The sequence below is a fragment of the Myotis myotis genome, unplaced genomic scaffold, assembly GCF_014108235.1.
Source record: "Myotis myotis isolate mMyoMyo1 unplaced genomic scaffold, mMyoMyo1.p scaffold_m19_p_2, whole genome shotgun sequence".
NCBI lineage: Eukaryota > Metazoa > Chordata > Mammalia > Chiroptera > Vespertilionidae > Myotis > Myotis myotis.
The window spans coordinates 19260202-19283780 of record NW_023416324.1 but is presented as its reverse complement, the minus strand read 5'-3'; the positions used below and the strand labels follow the sequence as shown (position 1 = coordinate 19283780).

The following is a 23579-nucleotide window of genomic DNA, read 5'->3' as shown; positions in this document are numbered from 1 at the left end:
CGAGAAGAAGCGGGCGAGGCGCCGAGGGCAGTGGGTTAGCGCCCGGCGGGGCAGTGGGCGGGCCCCACCGCCCCGCGCCGGCCGGCCAGCCAGTCAGCGGGCGCGGTGGGCGGGCCGACGGGCGCGCGCCGCGCCCCGCAGCGCCCCCTGAGGGGCGGCGGCGGGAGCTGGTTCCGGCTGCGCGCGCAGCGGTGGTGGCGGAGGCGCGATCGTGGGGCTGTAACCGTCGTCCGTCCGGTAGCGGCTGGAGTGGCAGCGGCGGCCGGGCACGGCACTAGGCGACGCCACAGGGCAGCGGCGGCAGCGGGGGCAGCGGGGGCAGCAGGAGACGCCGCGGCGGCCGCAGCAGCAGCAGCAAGACGGACTCGTGGACACGCGCCGCCGCCGCCGGGCCGGGCCGGGTGTCGCGCGCCGAGGCTGGGGGGGAGTCGTCGCCGCCGCCGCCACCGCTACCGCCGCCGCCGCCGCCGCCGAGGTGACTGAGGAGAGAGGCGCCTCCTCGCTCCCGCCTCCGCCGGACGTCAATGCCCAGGCCCCAGCTCGCCAGCGTGAGTGCGCTGCTCCCGGGCGGCCCCCGCGCCGGCCCCCGGGGCCTCGGGGAAGGGAGGGTGGGAGGCGCCGCAGCCATTAGCGCAGGCCCGAGACACGTCCCCGGAAGGAGGGCCGGCCGGAGCCGGGAGGGGGAGCGCGGCGCGGCCGGGCAGCGTGGAGAAGGAGGGTGGGTGAGGAAGGCGGGGGAACCGTGTGTGTGTAAGAATGTGGTGGGTGTGGGCGGGGGAGAATGTGCGTGCGCGAAGGGGTGAGGAGTGAGTTGGGGAGCGGGCCGCGTGTGCGTGCGGGGCGAGGGAAGGGAGTCCGGGGGTGTGAAGGCGTGGGTGGAGGTAGTTGGGGGCAGCGTGGAGGGGAGCGTGCGGGAGTGCGGGTGCGTGCGCCGGAGAGTGTGCGGGGGGCCGTGTCTGTGGACGGTGTGGGGAGGATACGGTGCAGGGGGAGAGGCCTGTGGGGCCGCGTGTGGGAAGGAGTGAGTGCGGGGCGACGGCGAGTGGCCGGGGAGGGCGGTGGCAGGGTGTCCCCGCGTCTGTCCGGAGTGTGGGCCGGCGTCCTGGAGGCTCTCCTGGGGAGCTGCATGGCGGCAGCGGGTCCCGGCGTCCTGAGCGAGGGGGCTCTTCCCGGGAGCGGCTGGTCCCTGGGTTCTGGGGTCCAAGTGTGAGGAGAAGGGCAGAGGAGTATATTCCAGTGGCGCTGTCATTTCCTAGTTCTGGGGTTTTTAAAAGAATGTGCTTTTCCAAACCCCTTCTATCTGCACCCCCCCCCCCCCTTTCAGGCCATCTACATAAATTTCTCAACTTGTCAAGGATGTGGTTGTCACCCCATTTTAGTCCGGGGATGTGAGAGCTACCTAAAACTTGTCTTATTGCCCAGGATCCTAGGCTTTTGCCTTTAGAGTGTTCAGCTGCATAGACTCTTTTGTAAAGTATCGTTAGCTTTTCAGGGGAGGCGAAAGGTATTTTATTTTTAAAAATTGAAAGTCATATTTTTAGATGGTGGCTCTTTCCTAATCATCTGGAGAAGAGCTCTTAGGAAATAATGCTGCTGCTGCTATGATGTAATGATGATGGCGAAGAACCATAGGCTAGTTTTTTATTTTCTGGAATTTGTGAAGGGACATATAAAGTGTCTAGCAGTTCTAGCGTCACTGTAGGCGTTGAGCAAATGCTGCTTGTCTGTCTGGAGTCAGCAAACGACAACCACTGCTGGACTCGGATATGGTAGTTGTTTGCTGCCATACTCTGTATTACAGTAGTTTCAGATAGGAAGTGGGTGAAGTTATGCTTCGTTACATGTGCAAAAAGAAATTAAGGCTATGAAAGGGTACTTTATTAAGGTTTCAGAATCACTTGTCAGTATACCATTGTGTTGGTGAAGATGGTGAGAAGTTGTTTGCCAGAATTCTGACATTTTAAAAGTTGTTTCTTATTGGATTGTGAATGAACTAATCACTATCATGGACTTTTCTCAGATTCTTGTATTGTAGAAGGTAGGGGTTCTTGATAAAGAGTGCGTTATATGGATTTTACACCTTAATGATGAGACTTTTATTAGAAGTTGGGAGTTTTTCAATATGATAACCAGAGTTAGGTAGACATAATAGAATCATAGGCAAAAGCAGTGATGTGCCAAATTATAATTTTCTTAGAGCATTTTTCTTAATCACTGGCATGCCCTCTGTTTTTGAAGATAATAAATAATATTGTTATTATTCATTGGGGACCTGGATTAATTAGTATTAAGTGCCTACTATGCACCAGGTGCTTTCTATACTCTCATTTAATTCTCACAGCTATTAAAAGGTGGTAAGTGTCTTCATTTATATTTATTTGGCACATATTGAGTGGCTTCTATTTGCCAGGCACTAGGGATACAGTGATGAGCCCTCATTGACTTAAAGTGATGAAGAGACTCAAAGAAATAACTTGTTCTAGGTCAAAAGATAATAGGAATTGGATTAAAAATTCTGGTCTTTCTGACTCCAAAGTGCTTGATTTTTCCAAAACATAATTACTCTCTTCACATTAGGTTGTCTCACTTTGGGGTGTTTTACCACACAGTGACCTGTCAGCTTGTACAGGTTAGAGATGTTGAAGTTACAGCAAAAGAGTAAATGGCTGGAGGCAAGGGGATCATTTAGGAGATGCTGACTTGGAGGCTCTTCAGGACCTAAGCAAGGGTTTTATGTGGGTGGAGATTATGCCTTGAAACTCTCCTGGGGCCCCAGGATGTGTGCTTTGAGACAGAGTTTTTATGAGGCACCTGGAATATGTCTGGGAGAGGAAAGTCTGATTAAAGAAACTCAGCAGCCTTTTATGTTTTTTATTTTGGGGGGCTACGAGTCAGCTAGTAGTAGTCACTTCTTTGTTAAAGTCTTCGTTCAGCCGTGTTGGGTATTTTCCTCCTCGAGATTGTGAACAGCAAGTGAGAAAATATATATGAAAGCACTTTGTTAATTATACATTGAAATACAGATTTAAAGTATTATTACCATTAAGACTTTTTTACTAAGGCAACAGTTTGTTACATTTAGTACCTGGAAAAGGCAAGGAATTTAGAACACCTATACAAATGAGAAATTGTTTAGAACTGCTGGACCTGGTATATTCTGACTCAAAATAGCAAAAGTCAAACCACTCCCTCCATGAGTCAGTCAAGTAATATTTAATTTGAACGAACCAAACTTATAGGCAGAAACCATTTACATCAGTGAACTTTGATGGCATTAGGGAAGAGTAAATGTTTGAATGCTTATGCACATAATTTTCTTAAAAGGTCTTGAAAGCCCCTATTTATACAATGGGGCCTTGACTTACAAGTGTCCCGACTAACGAGTTTTTTGCATTGAGTTGACAGAGTAATTTGAGTTAACGAGCTCCTTAACGAGCTCGGTCTCAGAACGAATTAAACTCGTAAGTCAAGGCCCCACTGTATTTTACTTGAAAAGACATTTGTGTGTACAAGGTAAGATTTATGTTTCTTAAAATTAACATTTTACTGTCTTTCAAAGGTAATATTTCTGCAGTAGTTACAGAACACTATGATTTTGAGGCACAAAATTGGAATTTAGTAGAAATTTATTTTACAGGATTTGACTGTACTTTCTTTTTGTTGGAAGTTGTGATTGGTAACCAGTGAAGCCTCAAAAAAAGCATTACAAATAAGATGCAGAGGAGCAGTAGATAAATTTTTAGCTGTTGCTCTTGGAAGAGTGGAACCTAAGTTAGGCAGATTTCTTTCAGTGCTATACCATTAGTTGTACTATTCATAGAAGTTGGGGATCTTTAAAATATTTTAGTAACTTGAAATCAGGATCCATAGTTTAACATGGTAGACTTAGTTATGATGAGAAGAGTAGTGGTAGAATTCTTGAGGTCTTGACTACTTGTGAAGTCCCAACATTATGTTTAGGTTTCAGTATTCCTTTCTTGAGATCATTTCCTTTGTGTTCAATCACAAATCATCTCATTTACAGTTCATAATAATCCTGTGAGTAAGTGGCATTCTTTCAGTTTTACAGATAAGGAAATTGATTTATAGATCAATTGTTGAATCCCAGGTTTTGGAATCCAACTTAAACAGTATCAGTAAATAAATGATAGAGGATAAAATAAATTTCCTCTTGGGGCTTAAATCTCTGGTAAACTTTTCTTTTAGTTAACTCTAGTCAGTTTATAGGGAGCTGTGTAGGAGTTAAGTAGATGTTAAGGAAGTCAGCCTTTTTTTTTTTTTTGCATGAATTTTAATTTTTTTAATGTAAAATTAAAAAAATACATATTTTATTGATTTTTAGAAAGAGGAAGGGAGAGAGATAGATAGAAACATTGATGAGAGAGAAACATTAACATCATCGACTACCTCCTGCATGACCCCTACTGGGGACTGAGCCCTCAACCTAGGCATGTGTCCTGACCTGAATTGAACTGAGACCTTCTGGTTCATAGGTCAACGCTCAAACACCTAGGCGCACCCACTGGGTTAATTTTTTTTTAAGGGTACTTCAGGTACTTGCATACATTTTTTACTCTTTTGGGGTTGCTGCGTTGAGGTTTTTCTTAAGACACTGGTTGGGTTACATAGAAACTGACGATTCTCTAAGTTTTAAAAGTAAGAGCCCTTGATGTTACAATTCAGATAATTTTGTACTTGGATTTGTTAAATGAACAGTGGATGCCACCAGTTATAATTACTTTGGGAAGTGGTGATTTGAGTCTATTAATCTGGGATATTAGAAGAGCCTTTTTAAAATCTATTTTCAACTTCAGAACTAGTTTATGTGTAGAGGTGTCTTAGCTTTTTCTAGTTATCTTTTGTCTTATTGACTAAATCACATCCTCTAGCTCAGCGGTTCTCAACCTGTGGGTTGCAACCCCTTCGGGGGTCGAACGACCCTTTCACAGGGGTCGTCTAAGACCATTGGAAAACACATATATAATTACATATTGTTTTTGTGATTGATCACTATGCTTTAATTATGTTCAATTTGTAACAATGAAATTGGGGGTCACCACAACATGAAGAACTGTATTAAAAGGTCGCGGCATTAGGAAGGTTGAGAACCACTGCTCTAGCTCCTTTGACTTCCTGGCTACTGTAGGGATTTGAAGCCTTGCTGGATTGCTTGGTGTAGTGGTCAAGTGGCTATTGTATGTAAATCTGTTGTTCCTTAGAGTTGTAGAGGTCTATGCTGTACCAGAAACTGTCACTACTCTAGCACCTCCACTCTACTAAAGAAGCTTTACAGCACTGTAGGCTTTGTCTACTTTCCACAGTTACCCAGGTGAGAAAATGACTCTTCTCCTGCAATGTCTTAGGTGGTTTTCCCTGCGTTATCTGTTCAGTCGGTATAGATTTACTGGCACTAAATCTTTTCCAGAAAAATGACTATGAGGAATTGAGACATTATACCAGTGATGGCGAATCTATGACATGCGTGTCAGAGGTGACACGCGAACTCATTTTTTTGGTTGATTTTTCTTTGTTAAATGGCATTTAAATATATAAAATAAATATCAAAAATATAAATCTTTGTTTTACTATGGTTGCAAATATCAAAAAATTTCTATATTTCTATATGTGACACGGCACCAGAGTTAAGTTAGGGTTTTTCAAAATGCTGACACACCGAGCTCAAAAGGTTCGCCATCACTGCATTATACTAACAGTTATGTGACTATAATAAATACAAATGGTTTTTGTTTGCCTGAACGGATTTCTGTCCCATAGGTTCTGTAACACAGCATCCATTCTATTTTAAGTGGCCTAGAAACTAAGTTTCATTATTTGAATATAAATTTACATTGCATGTCATTGCCATTTTAAACTGTAGAGAATTTTAAGACTAACCTTTTTTTGCTAGTTGAGTCTGTTTTGAAAAAATATTTTGACCGTTAGAACAGTCTTTACCTTTAGGGAATTGGTGTATTTAATTCCTTTCATAGTATTTTTGGGTTGAAATTTCATTCTTCTCAGAAAATGTTAATTCTTTTGGCATAAAATACACACATGATATATTTACTTTAGCAGACCAGATAAATTACTTTATATTTTTATTTCTGCAGTGGTAAAAAATGTTGGCTCTGTACTAATGTATCATTTGACAAGAATTCAAATTTACAATCAGGTCTGCTTTCTTCTAGTCATCCTTTAGTCTTAGTTGAGATTTAAGCATAGCTTTTTCCTTGCACTCTTTTATAGGAAATATTCGCTAGGTTGTACCACCACAATGTTTGTAAGTTGTATTTATATGCATATGTGGATATTTACTGTTTTTAGTAGCAAAACAAATTGATGTGTTTTCTGCTTTTCCATTATTGGTGAAAAGCATATCATGAGGGAACAGAGTGACTGGTTATTGCAGAAGGATATGAGTCATCAGCAGGATTTGTCAGCAAATTGGGAAGGATATGATGGAGAAACAATAGATTCTAGTGACATTATTCTTCTTTCCACATGTGTGGTTACAAACAAGTTTCCTTTTGGTGATTGGTTTAACTTAAAATAATTTAGATCTTTTTGGATACAAAGCACTTCAAATTTAAGTCATAAACTATACTTTGAATTGTTTTTCTTTTCATTTTTTAAAAAATATATTTTCATTGATTTCAGAGAGAGAGGGAGGGAGAAGGAGAGAGAGATAGAAACATCCATGATGAGAGAGAATCATTGATTGGCTGCATCCTGCATGACCCCTACTGGGGATTGAGCCTGCAGCCCAGGCATGTGCCCTTGACTGGAATTGAACCTGGGACCCCTTTAGTCTGCAGGCTGACTATCCACTGAGCCAAACCAGCTAGGGCTGAATTGTTTTTCTAGTGAGATGCGATCTTCATTTGGAGGTCATCAACAAGTAGAATCCTATATAATAAAGAGCTAATATGCTAATTAGACCGAACAGCAGAACAAAAAATCTGGACAACCTTCCGGATGAAGCTGGGGCTGCAAGGGCTGAGCCCCTTTTTGCATGAATTTCGTGCATTGGGTCTCTAGTTTAGTTAATAAATTCATCTGTTTACAAGGGAGAAGAATTTATCAGGATTTAATAAGTTGAGAGATTCTTTGTGAAACTTGTTGGTAATTATGGAGTTGCTCAGTAGATCAGAAATGCCCACCAATATGACAATACAGTTTGACTCTTGAACAACATGGGTTTGAACTGCCCAGATCCACTTACACATGGACTTTTAAAAATAAATGCCTCACTCTGGTATGGTGGCTCAGTTGGTTGGAGCATTGTCCCTACACCAAAAGGTTGTGGATTTGATTGCCTGTCAGGGCACATACCTAGGTTCTTGGTTTGATCCCTGGTCAGGGAACATAATGGGAGGCAGCCAGTTGATGTTTCTCTCACATCAATGTTTCTCTCTCTCTAAAAAAATCAAAAAAGCATATCCTTAGGTGAGGATTAAAATAATAATAATAATAATAATAATAATAATAAAATAAATGCCTCTACTGTTTTTGATTCATTGTTGGGAGTCTACAGATGCAGAGGGCTGACTATGCGTTGATCTACATTTTATAAGGGGGACTTGAGCATCGAGGATTTTCATATCTGTGGGGGTGGGAGGGCTGGAACCAATCCCCCTCGGATACCGAGGGGCAACTTAAGTTTTGGGGAGCCAAAAGTTATATACAGATTTTCAACTGTGTGTATATGTATGTATGTATATGTGTGTGTGTGTGTGTGTGTGTGTGTGTGTGTGTGTTGGGTGGGGGGGGTATGTGCCTCTAGCTCCTTGTTGTTCAAGGGTCAACTGTGTTTGTTTTCTCTCAGGGAGCAAAGAGTTGTTTCCTGACTACTATTATACTTTTAATTTCCTAAGAGCTTTTATTGCATCTGAACTGATCTGAAATTCTCAGCATGGTCAAGTCTTCACCAGAGATATGTAACCAGAGACTTGGGTCCTTTCCTAAGTTATACTATGTCCCCTTCCCTGTTTCTACCAATCTTGTCGTAAAAGTTTTACCTTTCCTCAGAAGTCTTAATCCTACTTCATTCTACTCACACTCACTTTGTGTCTTCTAAGTATGTAGTATCAGTATGAAATTTTAATGCCCATCATAAAATATTTTTCATCCACATTGATTGTTTTAGGATCTTGATTCTGGATGTGTATGGTATGCACATAGAACTCCACAAATATTTGTGAGATTGGATGTGCTGCATTTTAGTATCATTCGGAGGTGGTATGTTGCCTCTCATCTCAGTAAGTATTTGGAGGAAGAGGACAAAAAGATTAAATTTTGCAGTAAATTTTTTTTTGCATTCTTTAAGTGGGAAGAGAAGGGGCATTCATGTTGAAAATGAACTAAGGTAGTGAGCAAAGGATAATAACCCCTTGACATGGCATTATAGAGTATTTCACCATTTTTGCTTTACATTAACATATAAGGTAAAACAACTGTATAGTTTTTAAAGATTGTGAATGTTGTGCTTTACGAAAATAAACATCAAGCTATTATTGGGCAAATAATGGGTAGACAGTATATTTTAAAAGGCTACTAGCAGCTCCAAATAGAATGATTTAGGTTCTTGCCTATTTATCTTGTACTATACTCAGTACACAGCGAGATAGCTGTGAAGTATAATGTGATTTATAAGAAGTAAATTTAGGAGAGGAAGTGAAGTGTAATTTACCCGGTTTTAGGGGAAATTTGAACCAAAATACCCTAACAGCAGACACATTTCTGGGGCTTAAACAAAAGAATTTGTGCTGACAAGATGTTATTTGTAATGTTTTTTATTTCATATCCTGACATAAAGAGCTTCCTTCCCCCTCTTTTGGTGGTAGATACTTGAACAGGACCAATACATTTTACAAAATAGGGAAATGAAAGAATTAAGCTGACCCATAAACTGCTAAGTTCTGAAACATTTTAAATAATGCTAACAATAGCCTGGAAGTTTTTGCTTTGCATGCTGCTCCTGTGCTGTAGGTTATTTTGAAAGGTGATTCAAATAACCTTTAACCAAGTATCTATTTTGCAACCTCAGGGAACTTGCAGCTGTTATAGTCATTCAAACCGTCCTAATATAGGTCAGAAAACATTTCAAAGTGGTGTTGACATGGTGAATTCAGGAGTCCTTTTGAATTTGCTTTATTACAGTTGCATTAAAAAATTTTTTGCATTGAAGTTTAGAATCTCAAATACATTTTTTTATTAAAGAATTGATTCAGTGGTTCTTAGGATAATGTATGTATAGTGATGTTGGAAACTGAGATGATTAAGACCTAAATTGTTCTCTAAGACAGTTACATAGCCTTTTGAGATTGAAGACAGAAAGATGGAAGGAAAGAAGAAAACAGACATTAGGATTTAATTTTATGAGAATGTAGCTGAGTTTGAGATAATTTGTATTGTATAAAGGAGGTTTACCGCAGTTGCTTAGGAAAAGAATGTGCTTAAACTTAATAATAAAGAAGCTTGAGAGTCTTAAAATAACTAAAGTCTATGGAGAGGATACCATGATACCTTTGTCTGGAAATGAATATAATCAATTCAATCTGAAGAACTTAATTGTTAGAAGATTCACTGAAAACAGTAAGATTAATGCCCAATACTAGGATTGTGCTGTTGAGATTTTTAATGTTATTACTGGTATTCAAATATATTTTTAGAAAATGAAAACTGGCTATAGTGCTATTACCTCCATTTAAATTTATTAATGAAATGAAAAAGAACAATTTGGACAAGAGATTTATCTGGAGAATTGTTAATCTTTAAAAGAACAATGGAGTACAAAATTGAAAAGTATTTTCAAGTGTAGCATGAAAATATTTAATGCCATTTTTGTCTTATAGTTATTCGTTGAGGTAGGAGTTACTAGAAAAGGACAACTACTTCTAATCACCAGGGTACATACAAACTTGAAAACCACTCCCTTTTCATTTGAGTGGGAACAGGGCCCACAAGACCTCAGTAAATAACTGTCACTGTTCTCAGAAGCAGGTGTGGTTGTTGGTTAATTGCTTTCCTTTTCTCTGAGTGGTTCTGAAATGTTAAGATATTTTCTCACCATCAAGGTCATACTTGCTTTTTATAGAACTGATTATTGATTACTGTACTGGAGCTTGATTCTCAAGTTCCCTCCTTAAATGAGGAAGTAGAACAGTGGGAATAACCAAGGGAGTAACTATGAAACTTTTTTTTTTTTTTTTAGCAGTGAAGAAGCATCTTGCTTTTTTTTTTTAGCTTGTTTACATATATTTTGGACCCTAATTTGTGTAGAATTTAATAAATCTTTCTTTATCAACTTTCATGACTGTAGTCAGTGGGGCAGGAGAACTAACATTAATTTGAATTGTCTAAGTTCAAGGATCCACATGTATTCAATTTTAGTTTGATAATGCAACAGTAGAGGGATGAAGAAAGATAAGTAGCACAGAGAATAGAGCTCTTGTTTCTACAGGGCTCTGATGAATTGGGAGTAGGATATGAGAGATATGAGTAAAATTTCATCTTGAGCCCAGTTAACTAGACATTGAGTGTTTAATTAGCAAAGTTGAATTCTTTTTAGTTTACAAGTCTTAAGATATTTTTTTCTCTCAAATGGTCAAAATGAAATAAGTAGATACAGTAATACTTCACAGAAGAATTTCCCTACTTTTCTTCCTTGATGGTTGGTGAAGATTTTATAATCTATTGTAGAATAGCTTCTGAATGTTGAGAGGGATTTATGAGTTCTTACAGTTGCTTAGAGCCGTGACTCTTTTTTTCAGACTCCATATCCAGTCTATAGACAAATCTTGAAATTGATCCCTTTTTATGTTTTGTATTTCTACTACCTTGGTCCAAGCCATCATAAACCATCATTATCTTTTTCCTGGATTATAGCACAGGCTCCTGTCTGATCTCCCTGCTTCCACCCTTATTACTCATATAATCTGTCTCCACGTAGCAGCTAGAGTGAGACTTTTTAAAAAAATATATACTTTATTGATTTTTTACAGAGAGGAAGGGAGAGGGATAGAAAGCTAGAAACATTGATGAGAGAGAAACATCGATCAGCTGCCTCCCGCACACTACCTACTGGGGACGTGCCCGCAACCAAGGTACATGCCCTTGACTGGAACTGAACCCGGGACCCCCTCCCCCCCACCCCGAGTCCGCAGGCCGACGCTCTATCCACAGAGCCAAACCAGCCACGGCTAGAGTGAGACTTTTAAGCATAAAATGTCACTCTTGCTTGAAAACTTCTCATCTTTTCCAAATAAAAGCCAAACATTGGCCTATAGGTCCTCTTTCACTTCTCTGACCCTATTTACTCCCTTGCCTTCTTTGCTCTGGTAACACTGGCCCCCCTTGCTGTTCTAAGAACACTGCAAGGCCCCATCTCTTAACCTTTGCAACAGCTAATCCCTCTGCCTAGAATGCTCCCTCAAATATCTATTTGGCTCACAACCCCAGGTCTTGGATAAAATGTCATTTTTTTTTCAGTGAGGCCTTGCCTGATAGCCTTATTTAGAATTGGAGGCACTGCAGATTCCCCTGCTTTGCATTTTTTTCCATAGCAGTGGCATATTTTATTTGTCTTTTTCTGCCTACAAAGATATAAGACCCATCCTGACAGTTTTTGTTTGTTTACTGCTCTTGCTTGAGTATGTGCCATATAGTATAGTGTCCAATAGATATTTGAATTAATAAATTCTTTTTGTTAATGATGTACAAACAACAAACTTCTATTGAGGGCTTTTAAAAAATTATTGATTTGAGAGAGAAAGAGAAACATTGATTTATTTCATTTATTTACACATTTACCAGTTGATTTTTTAAAAAAATTATTTTATCTGTTTTCAACATCTTTTTTTTTAAAATATATTTTATTGACTTTTTACAGAGAGGAAGGGAGAGAGATAGAGAGCCAGAAACATCGATGAGAGAGAAACACCGATCAGCCGCCCCCCCGCACATCTCCCACCGGGGACGCGCCCGCAACCCAGGCACATGCCCCTGACCGGAATCGAACACGGGACCCCCCAGTCCGCAGGCCGACGCTCCATCCACCGAGCCAAACCGGACTCGGCTTTTTTTTCTTTTTTAAGTTCTCACCTGAGGGCATTTTTAGAGAGAGGGAAGGACAGAAATATCGATGTGAGAGAAACATTGATTGGTTGCCTGGAGCCTGTAACTGAGGTACGTGCCCTTGGTGCCCTTGACTGGAATCGAATCCGGGACCCTTCAGTAGTCAGGCTGATACTCTATCCACTGAGCCAAACCGGCTAGGGCAATAAATTCTTAACTAGTCAAATTGCAAGGAAAAAATGTCTAACTTCAGAGAATGATTTTCTTTTTCTTTTTCTGTTGACAAATTAGTCATACTTTAAGGGAAGTGCAGGTGTCTTTGTTAAAGTGAAATAAATTTGCTTTAGGAAGAAATTGTTGCAAGGTTTTAGTCTTATATACAGTATTATACTTTCATGTTGCCTGTTTGTAGAAACTAAACTAACTCAAATTTGCATGACTTCCTGTAGAATTTCTGGTTAAGAAAAATAACATAGTAAGTGTAGCTTATTTGTTTGTCAGACCTTTGCTTTTAGATTTTATTTTCTTAATAAATGCTTTATTGTGCATTTATTTTATGTGCTGTTTTAATTTGGTTGTCTACTGGCATAACCCAATAAGTTAGAGCAGTGGTTCTCAACCTTCCTAATGCCGCGGCCGTTTAATACAGTTCCTCATGTGGTAACCCCCAATTTCATTGTTATAAATTGAACATAATTAAAGCATAGTGATTAATCACAAAAACAATATGTAATTATATATGTGTTTTCCAATGGTCTTAGACAACCCCTATGAAAGGGTCGTTCGACCCCCCCCCCCAAAGGGGTCGCGACCCACAGGTTGAGAACCTCTGGGTTAGAGGGTTTACTGTATCATTTGCTTTAATTTGGAAATAGAGGTGATTTCTCAGTGGATAGCTTGATGTAAGTGGATTGAAAGGATTTTTAAAAGGCTGCTCTGTAAGTTAGGGTCACTTAAATGGGGTTGATTTTGTAAAGTTCCTTTATGCCCTTGAATTCTCTATTTTTATATTTTAACTTAGAATTACAATTGCCAAAGCAGGACCTGAATTTTACTCAATAATTTAGTATCTTTAACAAAGAAGAACACTGTCTTTCTAGACTTTAATGGAGGTATAGGCCTGCCGGGAACAGGGACTAGCCCTCTCGAGGCTCTTTGTAATCCCATGGCTATAGCACTGTTAACAATGTAATTAGATTGTACATCATTGTAAGTCTTTTATCACCCTAGAATAAAAAAAAATTAAGGTAACATATGTACATGGAAAAAGATTGAAAACAGTTCAAAAGGCATATATTATGATAAAGTAAATCATGCTCCCAGGCAACCATTGTTACCTCTTATCTTTGTAATTTTCCAGGTAGTTCATGGATATGGAAGCATATATGATACTCACAAATATTTCTGTATACACTGTTACAGACCTTGCTCTTTTTACTTATTAGTGTCTCTTAGCCATCTTTCCATAGCAGTTCATATAAATCTATTTTATTCTTTTTGACCTCTGCATAGTTTCCATTTTATAAATGTGCCATGATTAAATGATGGATATTGTATTAAATACTGTAGTAAAACCTTGATATAATGGACTAATTTGGGTGAACAGATGTCCCTTAAAGCTGAAAACCCGTTATATAATAAAGTAGGTTTTCCGAATGCATTATGTTAAAAAATTTACAAATTAGTTTACCTGTTTTTACTTATGTAGACATGTTTATGTAATTAAAATTAGGTACGTATGAAAAGTTTAATTTCACAGAAAAGTTTCCTTTGTGTATTACAGTAATTTTAATCTATACTAAATAGATCTAGTAAATGCGTACATTTATCAGTCACCACAAGCATTTTGCACACGGCTGGCTTAGTATATTTGCTGCAAAAAGTCACACCATGCAACAACAGAACCAATTACCACGAGAGATATGGTGTGATCATGTGCTAGTCACTCACTGAACATTGTTTACGAGCAGTGAGCCTTGGATTTGAATATGTAGACTATAGTTGTAGATATGTAAGATTTATGTCGCTGAAATTATTACCACAGTGTTTTTTCCAACACATGACCTATTGTTAAAATTTGTTAAAAATAATAATGAACTAATAAACAACCTGTTAATCTTCTATAATAATAAAAGCATAATATGCTAATTAGACCAGATAGCCAAACGACCTTCCGGACAAAGCTTGGGCTGCAAGGGCTGAGCCCCTTGCATGAATTTTGTGCATCAGGTCTTTAGTTTAATTATAAGCACATCTTGTTTACAAGCATTTTAAAATTAACAAGGTGTTAATTTTACATATGACGTCCGGACTGGAAATTTTGTTTGTTAATTCCGAAGTCCATTAAATTGAGGTCAGCAAAATCAAGGGCTTACTGTATTTCATACATTTTAGTTTTTGATTCTCATCTAGGTCAATATTGGCAGTAGAGGATTGATCTTAGACATTTAAACTCTAGCAACCTCAGTTCTTGAACTTAATTTGTTCTAGAAGGTTCAAAAACCAAAGCATTTTTTCCCATTAGAAATCATGTACATTGAATTAATCTGTTCCAGACCACAAATGATGCCCTGTTTTCACCTTATATACAGTACATGTTTAATGTACTATTTAATCTATAAATAAACACTTCAAAGACAAAAAGGACATGAAATAAAAATTTAACAAAAAGGAAATGAAATGTATAGTAAAAAATTAAAATTTGATAACAATAATAAGCAGCAACAAAAGCAAAAAAACACAAAAATATTCACAGAACAATTTCCTGAGATGTTAACAGTGGTAAACTGACTCATGCTCTAGAATTCTTTCCTTGTTTGTCACCTAACAGTCAGGTGATTAATCATACAGGTATAAAGGGTTGTCGGGTTGAGAAGTGAATTGTTCAAGATGGGAGACGTTTGAGAATTGAGGTTTGACTTGTGTTATTCACTTACTGTTATTGGCAGTGCACTCTCTTAGCTTGGTAGGCCCCTGCTTCCTTGCTGTTCTTCTAAGCCCCCTCTTTCTTCTTCTTTCTTTGTTCTCTTTCTTCCTTCCCTTCTTTAATTTAAAAGAATTGTTTGGCACAGACCATCCTTTCTAATCTTTCAGTGAAGTTCTGTTATTTTATTTTTTTTGTTAAAAATGGAAATGTCCTAAATGCAGCATTTTATTTTTAAAAATATATTTTATTGATTTTTTACAGAGAGGAAGGGAGAGAGAGAGAGAGTTAGAAACATCGATGAGAGAGAAACATTGATCAGCTGCCTCCTGCACACCTCCTACTGGGGATGTGCCCGCAACCAAGGTACATGCCCTTGACCAGAATCAAACCTGGGACCCTTCAGCCCGCAGGCTGACGCTTTATCCACTGAGCCAAACCGGCCAGGGCCCAAATGCAACATTTTAAAAGTTAGGTTCCATAAAAGTAAAGGGTGAAGAGAATATTTAGATGCTTATTTGAATTTGGCCACTATTATTTGTCAAGTAAACCAACCTCTTGCCCTAGCTGGTTTGTTCAGTGGTTAGAGTGCCAGCCTGTGGACTGATGGATCCCAGTTTTGATTTTGGTCAAGGGCACATACCTTGGTTGCATGCTGATTCCCGTGGGAGGCAACCGATCGATATGTCTCTCTCTCACTGATGTTTCTTTCCCCCCTTCCTCCCTTCCACTCTCTCTAAAAATCATTGGGAAAAATATCCTCCAGTGAGGATTAACAACAACAAAAAACAGCCTCTTCCATCACCTGGTAAATTAAAGCAATAATCAATTTTTACTTAAGTAGATAGAGCAGAATTAATGCCAGAGAGAGAAGTTTAGAAGAAGGTTTTTCTGTAAGGAGTACAGGTGCTGAGTTTATGCGACAATACTTTCCAGCTGTGGTATGCTTATGATTTTTTTACAGACTGTTTACTTTGTATTCTTATGCATGTCAGAGGAGTGAACATTAGTTATCTGAATTGACAGGTGCAAGAACATTTAACTGTTGATGTGTAGTTGAACTCTTGTGGATGGGGGAAGGAGCAGAAGCTTGCTTTTTTCATGTATTTGTTAACTTTGATAGAGCATACTGTTTCATTTGGCAGAAATCATTTTGCTGGGGATCTCAGTAGGGTGTTAAGAATTGAAAATCTAATAATTAATTATCATTATCCCTGGAAGTGGTCCTTCCAAAATGAGTTTGGGAGGAATAAGATGGGATAAAGTTTGCTCTGTTTGCTGAGCAGACAAACCCTGGAGACTAGGTAGAAAACCTAATGCTAGAGCTGTAACTTTTAAGCCTGGACATCACTACAATGCAGGTCTTTCAGTGCCTTTATTCAGCTGACACAAATTAGCTGTGATAACATCATTAAACCAAGGGGATTCAAACAGGTTAGAATTTCCTTGTGTTTTGCTCTGCACTGCATACAAACCATTGTTCGTTGAGTAGTTACCTTATTAATCTTTTCTCCCCTTATTATAAGGTCACAGAGTTGCAGATGAACATCCAAACAAATATTTGAAAAGTTACACTTACCTGAAAAAGAGTGTGACTTAAATATGTGGGTACCTCCATTAGACAAAATTGAAGGAAAAATAAATAGGGAGTTAGTAGACCTGGGCTGTTGTCTTTGATCTGCCTGTCATTTTGACTTCTCTTAAGCCCAAACATCATGTTTTTTGTTTGTTTGTTTGTTTTGTTTTTTAAGGCCAGAGTAATTGATTCCTTGTTTCTTCCAGCTTTAAAATTCCTTGACTGTACAAGGAGTACTCTATATGAAATGTGTAATCTAAGGTGGCTGTGTTTTGGAGTTACAGCTAGAATTATGAGTTAGGAAGAGTGTTGCCCTGGCTAGTTTTGCTCGGTGGTTACAGCATCAGCCTGAAGACTGAAGGGTTGGATCCCACGCCTCGGGCATGTGCGGGAGGCAACAATTATGTGTTGCTCTCATGTTGATTCTCTCTCTCTCTCACTCTTTCTCTTTCCCCTCACCTCCAACCCCCTCCCCCTCCTCCTTCCTTCCACTCTGTCTGAAAATCAATGGAAAAATATCCTTGGGTGAGGATTTAAAAAAGAAAAAAGAAGAGTGTAGATGTATATTTTCTTAGTTTGAGTGTAGAAGTTTTGTGTATTTACTGTAGTGGGTAACTCATTCTGTTGAGTTATTGATGTTCATAGAATGCCATTTTGAATTATCTGTCATTCATATTTCAGGAATGTTTTAGTTTTGTGCGTGTCCATGGTGATAACATCACAAGTATGTAACTTACAAAATAAAATGCCATAAGAATATCATAAAAAGAAGACTGAGGATAGATGAATAGGCTTGAATTAATCTATATTTCAGTTTCTTCCTGAAAATGGTTCTGTAGTCATTATCTTTTATGTCTTTTTCTGTTTGATCACAATTATCTTTTTTAGGGACTTATAAATAAGCATTTATTGGAGGCTTAAGAAAGAGGCAAGTGAAATGATTTGACTTTGTCCCTATTTCCAGAGGAAGTTATGATTATGTTGACATTTGGACTGAGCCAGCTATAAAGATTATTGTGTTTCATAGCAGTGGCCTAAAATAATATTAAAATTCTGCCACTTCTTTTTCTTGCCTTGTTTTTGGTAGGGATTAATACATATTTGGGCAGGAGAATGCTGTGTGAATTGAACTTTAAATGCATTTGTATTTTAGAGGTGTGATATGAGAAATAATAAAAAGGTAAACTGGACTAGAAAATGAGAGGATGGGATTTACACATTGGTTGAGTCAGCTGACATTATGGTACACTGGAAAAAACATGGAACTAACAGAAGACTTGGTTTAGAATTTGGGCTCAACTAATTCATTTACCTTAGACAAGTCACTTCACTTTTCTGATCCTCTTTCCTCATTCCTCATAGGTCGTAACAACTACTCAGAGTTGTGAGGAAAAGAAGATAATTTTTTTCAGGAAGTGCTTTATGGAATAGTATCCTAATTGGGGTCAAATGCATATATTTTAGATAGAAGTAATTAAATCCTCAAAGTGGAGCTTTGGTAAATATCCTCTACCCATTTATAGATTTATCTTATTTGAAACAAAGAATATATGTGGAAGACTTTACCATCAAAACAGAAAAAGGAGATCCTTGTAAACTTTATGAAGAGTCCATGGAGGGAAGATTGCTTTAAGGATCTTTAAATCATTTAAAAATGACTTGTGGTCTTGGCCAGTGTGGCTCCGTTGAGTGTTGTCCCATGCACTAAAAGGTCACGGGTTCGATTCCTGGCCAGGGCACATGCCTGGGTTGTGGCTCAATCCCCAGTAGGTGGCGAGCTAAAAATAATATTTTTTAAGAAAATATTTCAATTGATTTTTATAGAGGAAGGGAGAGGGAAATAGAAACATCAATGTGAGAGCAAAGCATTGATTGGCTGCCTCCTGCATGCTCCCTATTGGGGATCAGGGAATGAGCCTGCAACCTGGGCATGTGCCCTGACAGAAATCAGACCGGTGACCTTTCAGTGCACAGGATGATGCCCAAGCAACTGAGCTACACTGGCTAGGGCTAAAAGTAATCTTGTTAGCACAGAAACTTTGCTTCTTGGATTGTGTTTTGAAAAAAGAAAGACAAGCTTGACTTGAATCTCTAGCTTTTAAAGCTCTTGGTATATACTTTTATCCTATTCTTTATAGATGGCAATAATTTAGAATTGGTGACATTTCAGATGTCTTCAGGCTCATAAAGAATGTGTTCTTGACTTTGAGCATTGTGTTTATGAATGCTATCAACCTCCAGTTCATTTTACTTATGCTTTTCTCTTCCAGGTTTTTCGTTGGAGTATACGTTGCACATTTATGGCGATTCTGAGTGTGAGGGCAGACTTCTGCCAGGCTCAGCACAGCGTTTTTGCTGACAAGTGAGCTTGGGGGGTTCTATGTGCCATAATTAATATTGCCTTGAAGACTCTGGACACCGAGACTGGCCTCAGAAATAGTTGGCTTTTTTTTTTTTATTGCAAGCATATTTCTTTTAATGACTCCAGTAAAATTAAGCATCAAGTAAACAAAAGTGGAAAGTAATCTACACTTTTAACTTGTCTCACTAGTGCCTAAATGTAGTAAAGGCTGCTTAAGTTTTGAATGTAGTTGGATGTTTTTGGAGTCCGAAGGTATCCATCTGCAGACAGTGAGGCCCAAGTTGAATTTGGATTCAAGTGGATTCTGAATACTTCTGCTTATCTTGAAGAGAGAAGCTACTTAAAGAATAAACACATTGAATAGAGAAAACACTGATTGATAATAGGCATTTTAGTGGTCTTTTTAATGTTTTCTGCTGTGAAACATTTCAAGATTTATTGATTTTTTTTGTTTTCATTTTCCCCATCACACTCACTCACTCACGCACGCACGCTCACACTTTTTATTTGCCATAATGAACCGTCCAGCCCCTGTGGAGATCTCCTATGAGAACATGCGTTTTCTGATTACTCACAACCCTACCAATGCTACCCTCAACAAGTTCACAGAGGTAAGATTATACGATGGTGTACTTTTTGGATTGAGATATAGGTAAAATCCCATTAAAATTAACACCATTATAAAGAAATCTCTTATCACAAAGCCATTTATTTCCGTGATTGGCATATGATGGTCATCCTACCAGTCTTTTTTTTTTTTTTTAAATGGGTTAGATTAATTATAACAGATTTTTAAAAGAACATTTATGGAATTTGGGGGGACCTTAGAAAGTATCTAGTACTATGTTTTTTCTTATATCTTTTCTACACTATTAGTTCTCTGATTATACTTTCAATAATAAAAATAATTAACATTTACTGGACACTTTCTACCCAGCATTATAATAAGCAATTTCATACAGTCCTATTACTAAATTTGCCTGAAGGCACACAGTACATGGTAGAACTGTCTCTGACACTAAAACCTATGTCTACCTCAAATATTCTAACCACTTTTGTTGAAAAGCTACCCCAGAACTACTTGCAATAGTAGTCATTATATACAAGGGTTCAGAAACTTAGGGGAAGGAAAGGTATTATAGGTAGCATTTTTGTCAGATCCTTCATTTTTTCTTTATTAGTGGAAAGCATGTACTTTACTCAAATATGAGTAAGCTTTTTAATCATTCCCTGGTGGTTCAGTCTCAGTGTGATTTCTATTGATGTATTTTATGGAATAGACTTAGAGAGCTGAATGAACTTTTAGGGATTCTGAGTCCTTCCCTCTCATTTTTCAAATGGCAAAACTGAGTTCAAAAAAGGTTTTGACTTGCTTAAGGCCACAAATATTTACCATGAAAAATTCTACCATAACCTTCCAATGAATGGCTACTATGAAGTTCATTTCAAAGGGATTTTATTTGTATTTTGAAACTTATTAAAATTACTGACTTAGTTATAATACTTATCAATTTTCCTGAACATGCTTTATAAGAAAGCCTTTTTGTGAAAAATAAAATCCTTTAGCAATTAAAATAACTCTTCAGATAACCAAACATGATATCACTGTTCCTGCTTATTTATACTTAATAAGTCCTAAGCTCCTTAACTTTGTGTGCACAGTGTACAAGTTGATTCTAGGCTGTGTCCTTAGGTTGATCAGTCACCTTTAAGCCTGGCTGAATTATGTGATACTATTTTCAGCCTGTGGATTCCTTGGCCATAGATTCCAAAAGTGGCAGAAGTCACTGTCCTCCTGCAACTATAAAAAGATGGTGGTCCCTTGAAGATAGGTAGTCACTGTATTAGGCATTATTGTGGGAAAGTTTTTAAAGGAACAAGACTTCTGGCTATAATTATTTTGTATGTTAGTTGGCTTTGTAATATAATACCACTTTTTAATCTTAATTTCAAAATAACTTTTGTTTCCTTAAATTAAAAAAAAAACAGTAAGTATTTTCTAAATAAAAATCAGAAGATACAGATAAGCAAAAGACATTTTAAAAATATTTAACTGTTGCCTTAGCTCAGGGGTGGGCAACCTTTTTGTGAGTGCGTGCCAAAACCAGCAAAATCTCTGACTCAAAATTCTTCTGCGTGCCACCCCTAATTTTTTGAGAATATGTTATGCCTACTTGATAACTCTTAAGGTGTACTTATGTGAAGAACCTTGAAGAAGTAATAAAATTCATTCGAAGGACAAAAGCACAGTATATGATGATGAAAAATACGTTTATTTTTTAATGTATACATGTACACTGATAGTTCGACAGAAAACTTTATGACTCCGTTTGATATTATCAGTGGGACTTTTGCTGCTGCATCACCGATGACAGAGATTTTACATCAGGTTTATATTTTGTGACCTTCAGAGATATGCACGAGCTACTACTTTCATCCGTCCGGCTACTCCTATTATGAGACTTAACAAAATTCATCACTGAGAACAAAGATTCACAATTGTAAATGGAAGATTATAAGAGAGGGTTTCGCGTGCCAGCAAAAGTTACTGGTGTGCCATGTTTGGCACGTGTGCCAGGGGTTGCCCACCCCTGCCTAGCTGGTTTGGCTTAGTGGATAGAGCATCAGCCTGTGGACTGAAGGGTCCCGGGTTCAATTCTGGTCTGGGGCACATGCCCAGGTTGCAGGCTCGATCCCCAGTAGGGGACGTGCAGGAGGCAGCTGATCAATGATTCTCTCGCATCATTGATGTTTCTGTCTCTCCCTCTCACACTCACTCTCCCTTCCTCTCAAATCAATTTTTAAAAATCTATATATATAGATAAAAGCCTACTATGCAAATTGTCCTGCTGGAGTTCAACCAGGAGTTCAATCGCTCGCTATGACATGTGCTGACCACCAGGGGCCACTGCGGAATGAAGGAAGGCCCCAGCCGGCAGCCGGCAGCCGGCAGCTGGGGAAGGAAGGCCCTGGCCAGCAGCCAGAAGGCCTCGACCAGCCCTGATCACCAAGCCAGGCCAAGGGACCCTACCCATGCATGAATTTCATGCGTTGGGCCTCCAGTATATCTTACATAATAATAGACAAACATGTAAATTGACCATCCCTCCGCTACGCTCATCAGCCAATCAGGAGAGTATGCAAATTAGCCCAACAAAGATGGCAGTTAATTTGCATAGGTAGGTGCAAAGCGGCGGAGCGAAGACTGAAGGCTCTGGCCGGAGCAGTGAAGACTGAAGGCTCCGGCTGGAGCAGCGAAGGCCTGGGTCCCGGGTGCTTGAAGAAAACCGGTGCTGGCAGCCAGGAGAAGGGAAGACCTATTGCACGAATCTCTTCGTGCAACAGGCCTGTAGTATATATATAATATGAACACTGTTTCTTTTAAAAACAACAACAACTTAACTGTTAATACTTGGCTTCTAGATGCTTCTTTCTGTGATCCTACAAATAGATAGGGTCATATTTAAAATAAAACTTCCCCCAACCTCTTCAGTATTATTTTCATAGCTGTCATAGTATGCTGTATGGCTAACCCATACTTTCTTTAACCATTCCCTTGTTCAGACCATTAATGTTGTTTCCAGGTTTTTACCATTCCAAACTGTGCTGAACATGCTTGGCATCTAAATGTGTATATCTTTAATTATTTCATTAGTAAAAATTCTCAGAAGTAGAATTTCTAGGTCAAAGTATATGTGTTCTTTTAAAGTTTTTGTGTTATGCTACTAAATTGCCCTTTATAAAGGTGAGTCTTACTGATACTGATAATTCTACTGAGAGTGCAAGAGTGTCCGTTATATATGTTGCCACAATGAGAATGATTTTGGTTTTTATTGAAGAATAATGTCTCATTGTTTCAACTCAAAATAGTAAATTTTTGAAGCTTTGGTCGCAGATTCTAAAAGCAAATTACCTTATATTTATTTTTCTTTAAAGGAACTTAAGAAGTATGGAGTGACAACTTTGGTTCGAGTTTGTGATGCTACATACGATAAAGCTCCAGTTGAAAAAGAAGGAATCCATGTTCTAGTGAGTGTGTAGTGTTTTAATTTTTCATTACAAACAAGTTGTACCTTTCAGATATTTTATAAAACTTGGAACTCAGTAGTTCTGCTTTTTGAGCTTATACTAGGAGAATACAGTGTTCATAGCAACCTTTAAATTCTTTTTTATTGGCAGTTTTGCTCATTTGTGCTCTTAAAGTCTACACTTGCAGGGTATTTTCAATAGATAAAAAGTAAAATTTAGTGAATACTTATTTTAAGAAAAAGGTAATTTGCAATTTGTTTTTCTAGGAAATTAATGCAATAGTTGGCTTTTGTTTCCAGGCTACCAGTTTGACTCTAACAGAGTCAAAACAAAACAAAATTTCCATCAGACATTCTCCCCCCCCCCGCCCCCCCCCATCAGACATTCTTAAGTCACATGGAAATATTCTATTACTTTGCAAGTACAAATTAGTTACTTAATATTTTGTAGTTAACTTGTAGGGGACAAAAAGGGTGGGAGAAGAGGATAAGAAGGGAGAAGGAGAGGGCATCTTGCTCCACAGTTATCAGCCTAGTTTCTGATACTTTTTTAGGTTTCTAAGCTTTTGTGTGATTAGATTTCTTTCACAGTTGAACAAAAAGTGATTGAAATTA

The 23579-nt window shown here is 38.7% G+C and overlaps 1 protein-coding gene across 1 annotated transcript in view; it reads left to right on the top strand.

Annotated features, from left to right (window-relative positions):
• Positions 1–410: 410 nt before the first annotated feature.
• The window catches only part of PTP4A2 (protein tyrosine phosphatase 4A2), a 32262-nt gene continuing 9093 nt past the window's right edge, over positions 411–23579 (top strand). Inside the window, exons 1-3 of the mRNA XM_036351250.1 lie at positions 411–548; positions 18845–19547; positions 22873–22965. Of these exons, the coding sequence (XP_036207143.1) occupies positions 19452–19547; positions 22873–22965 (189 nt within the window). The 5' untranslated portion in view covers positions 411–548; positions 18845–19451. The remainder of the gene's footprint in view (positions 549–18844; positions 19548–22872; positions 22966–23579) is intronic.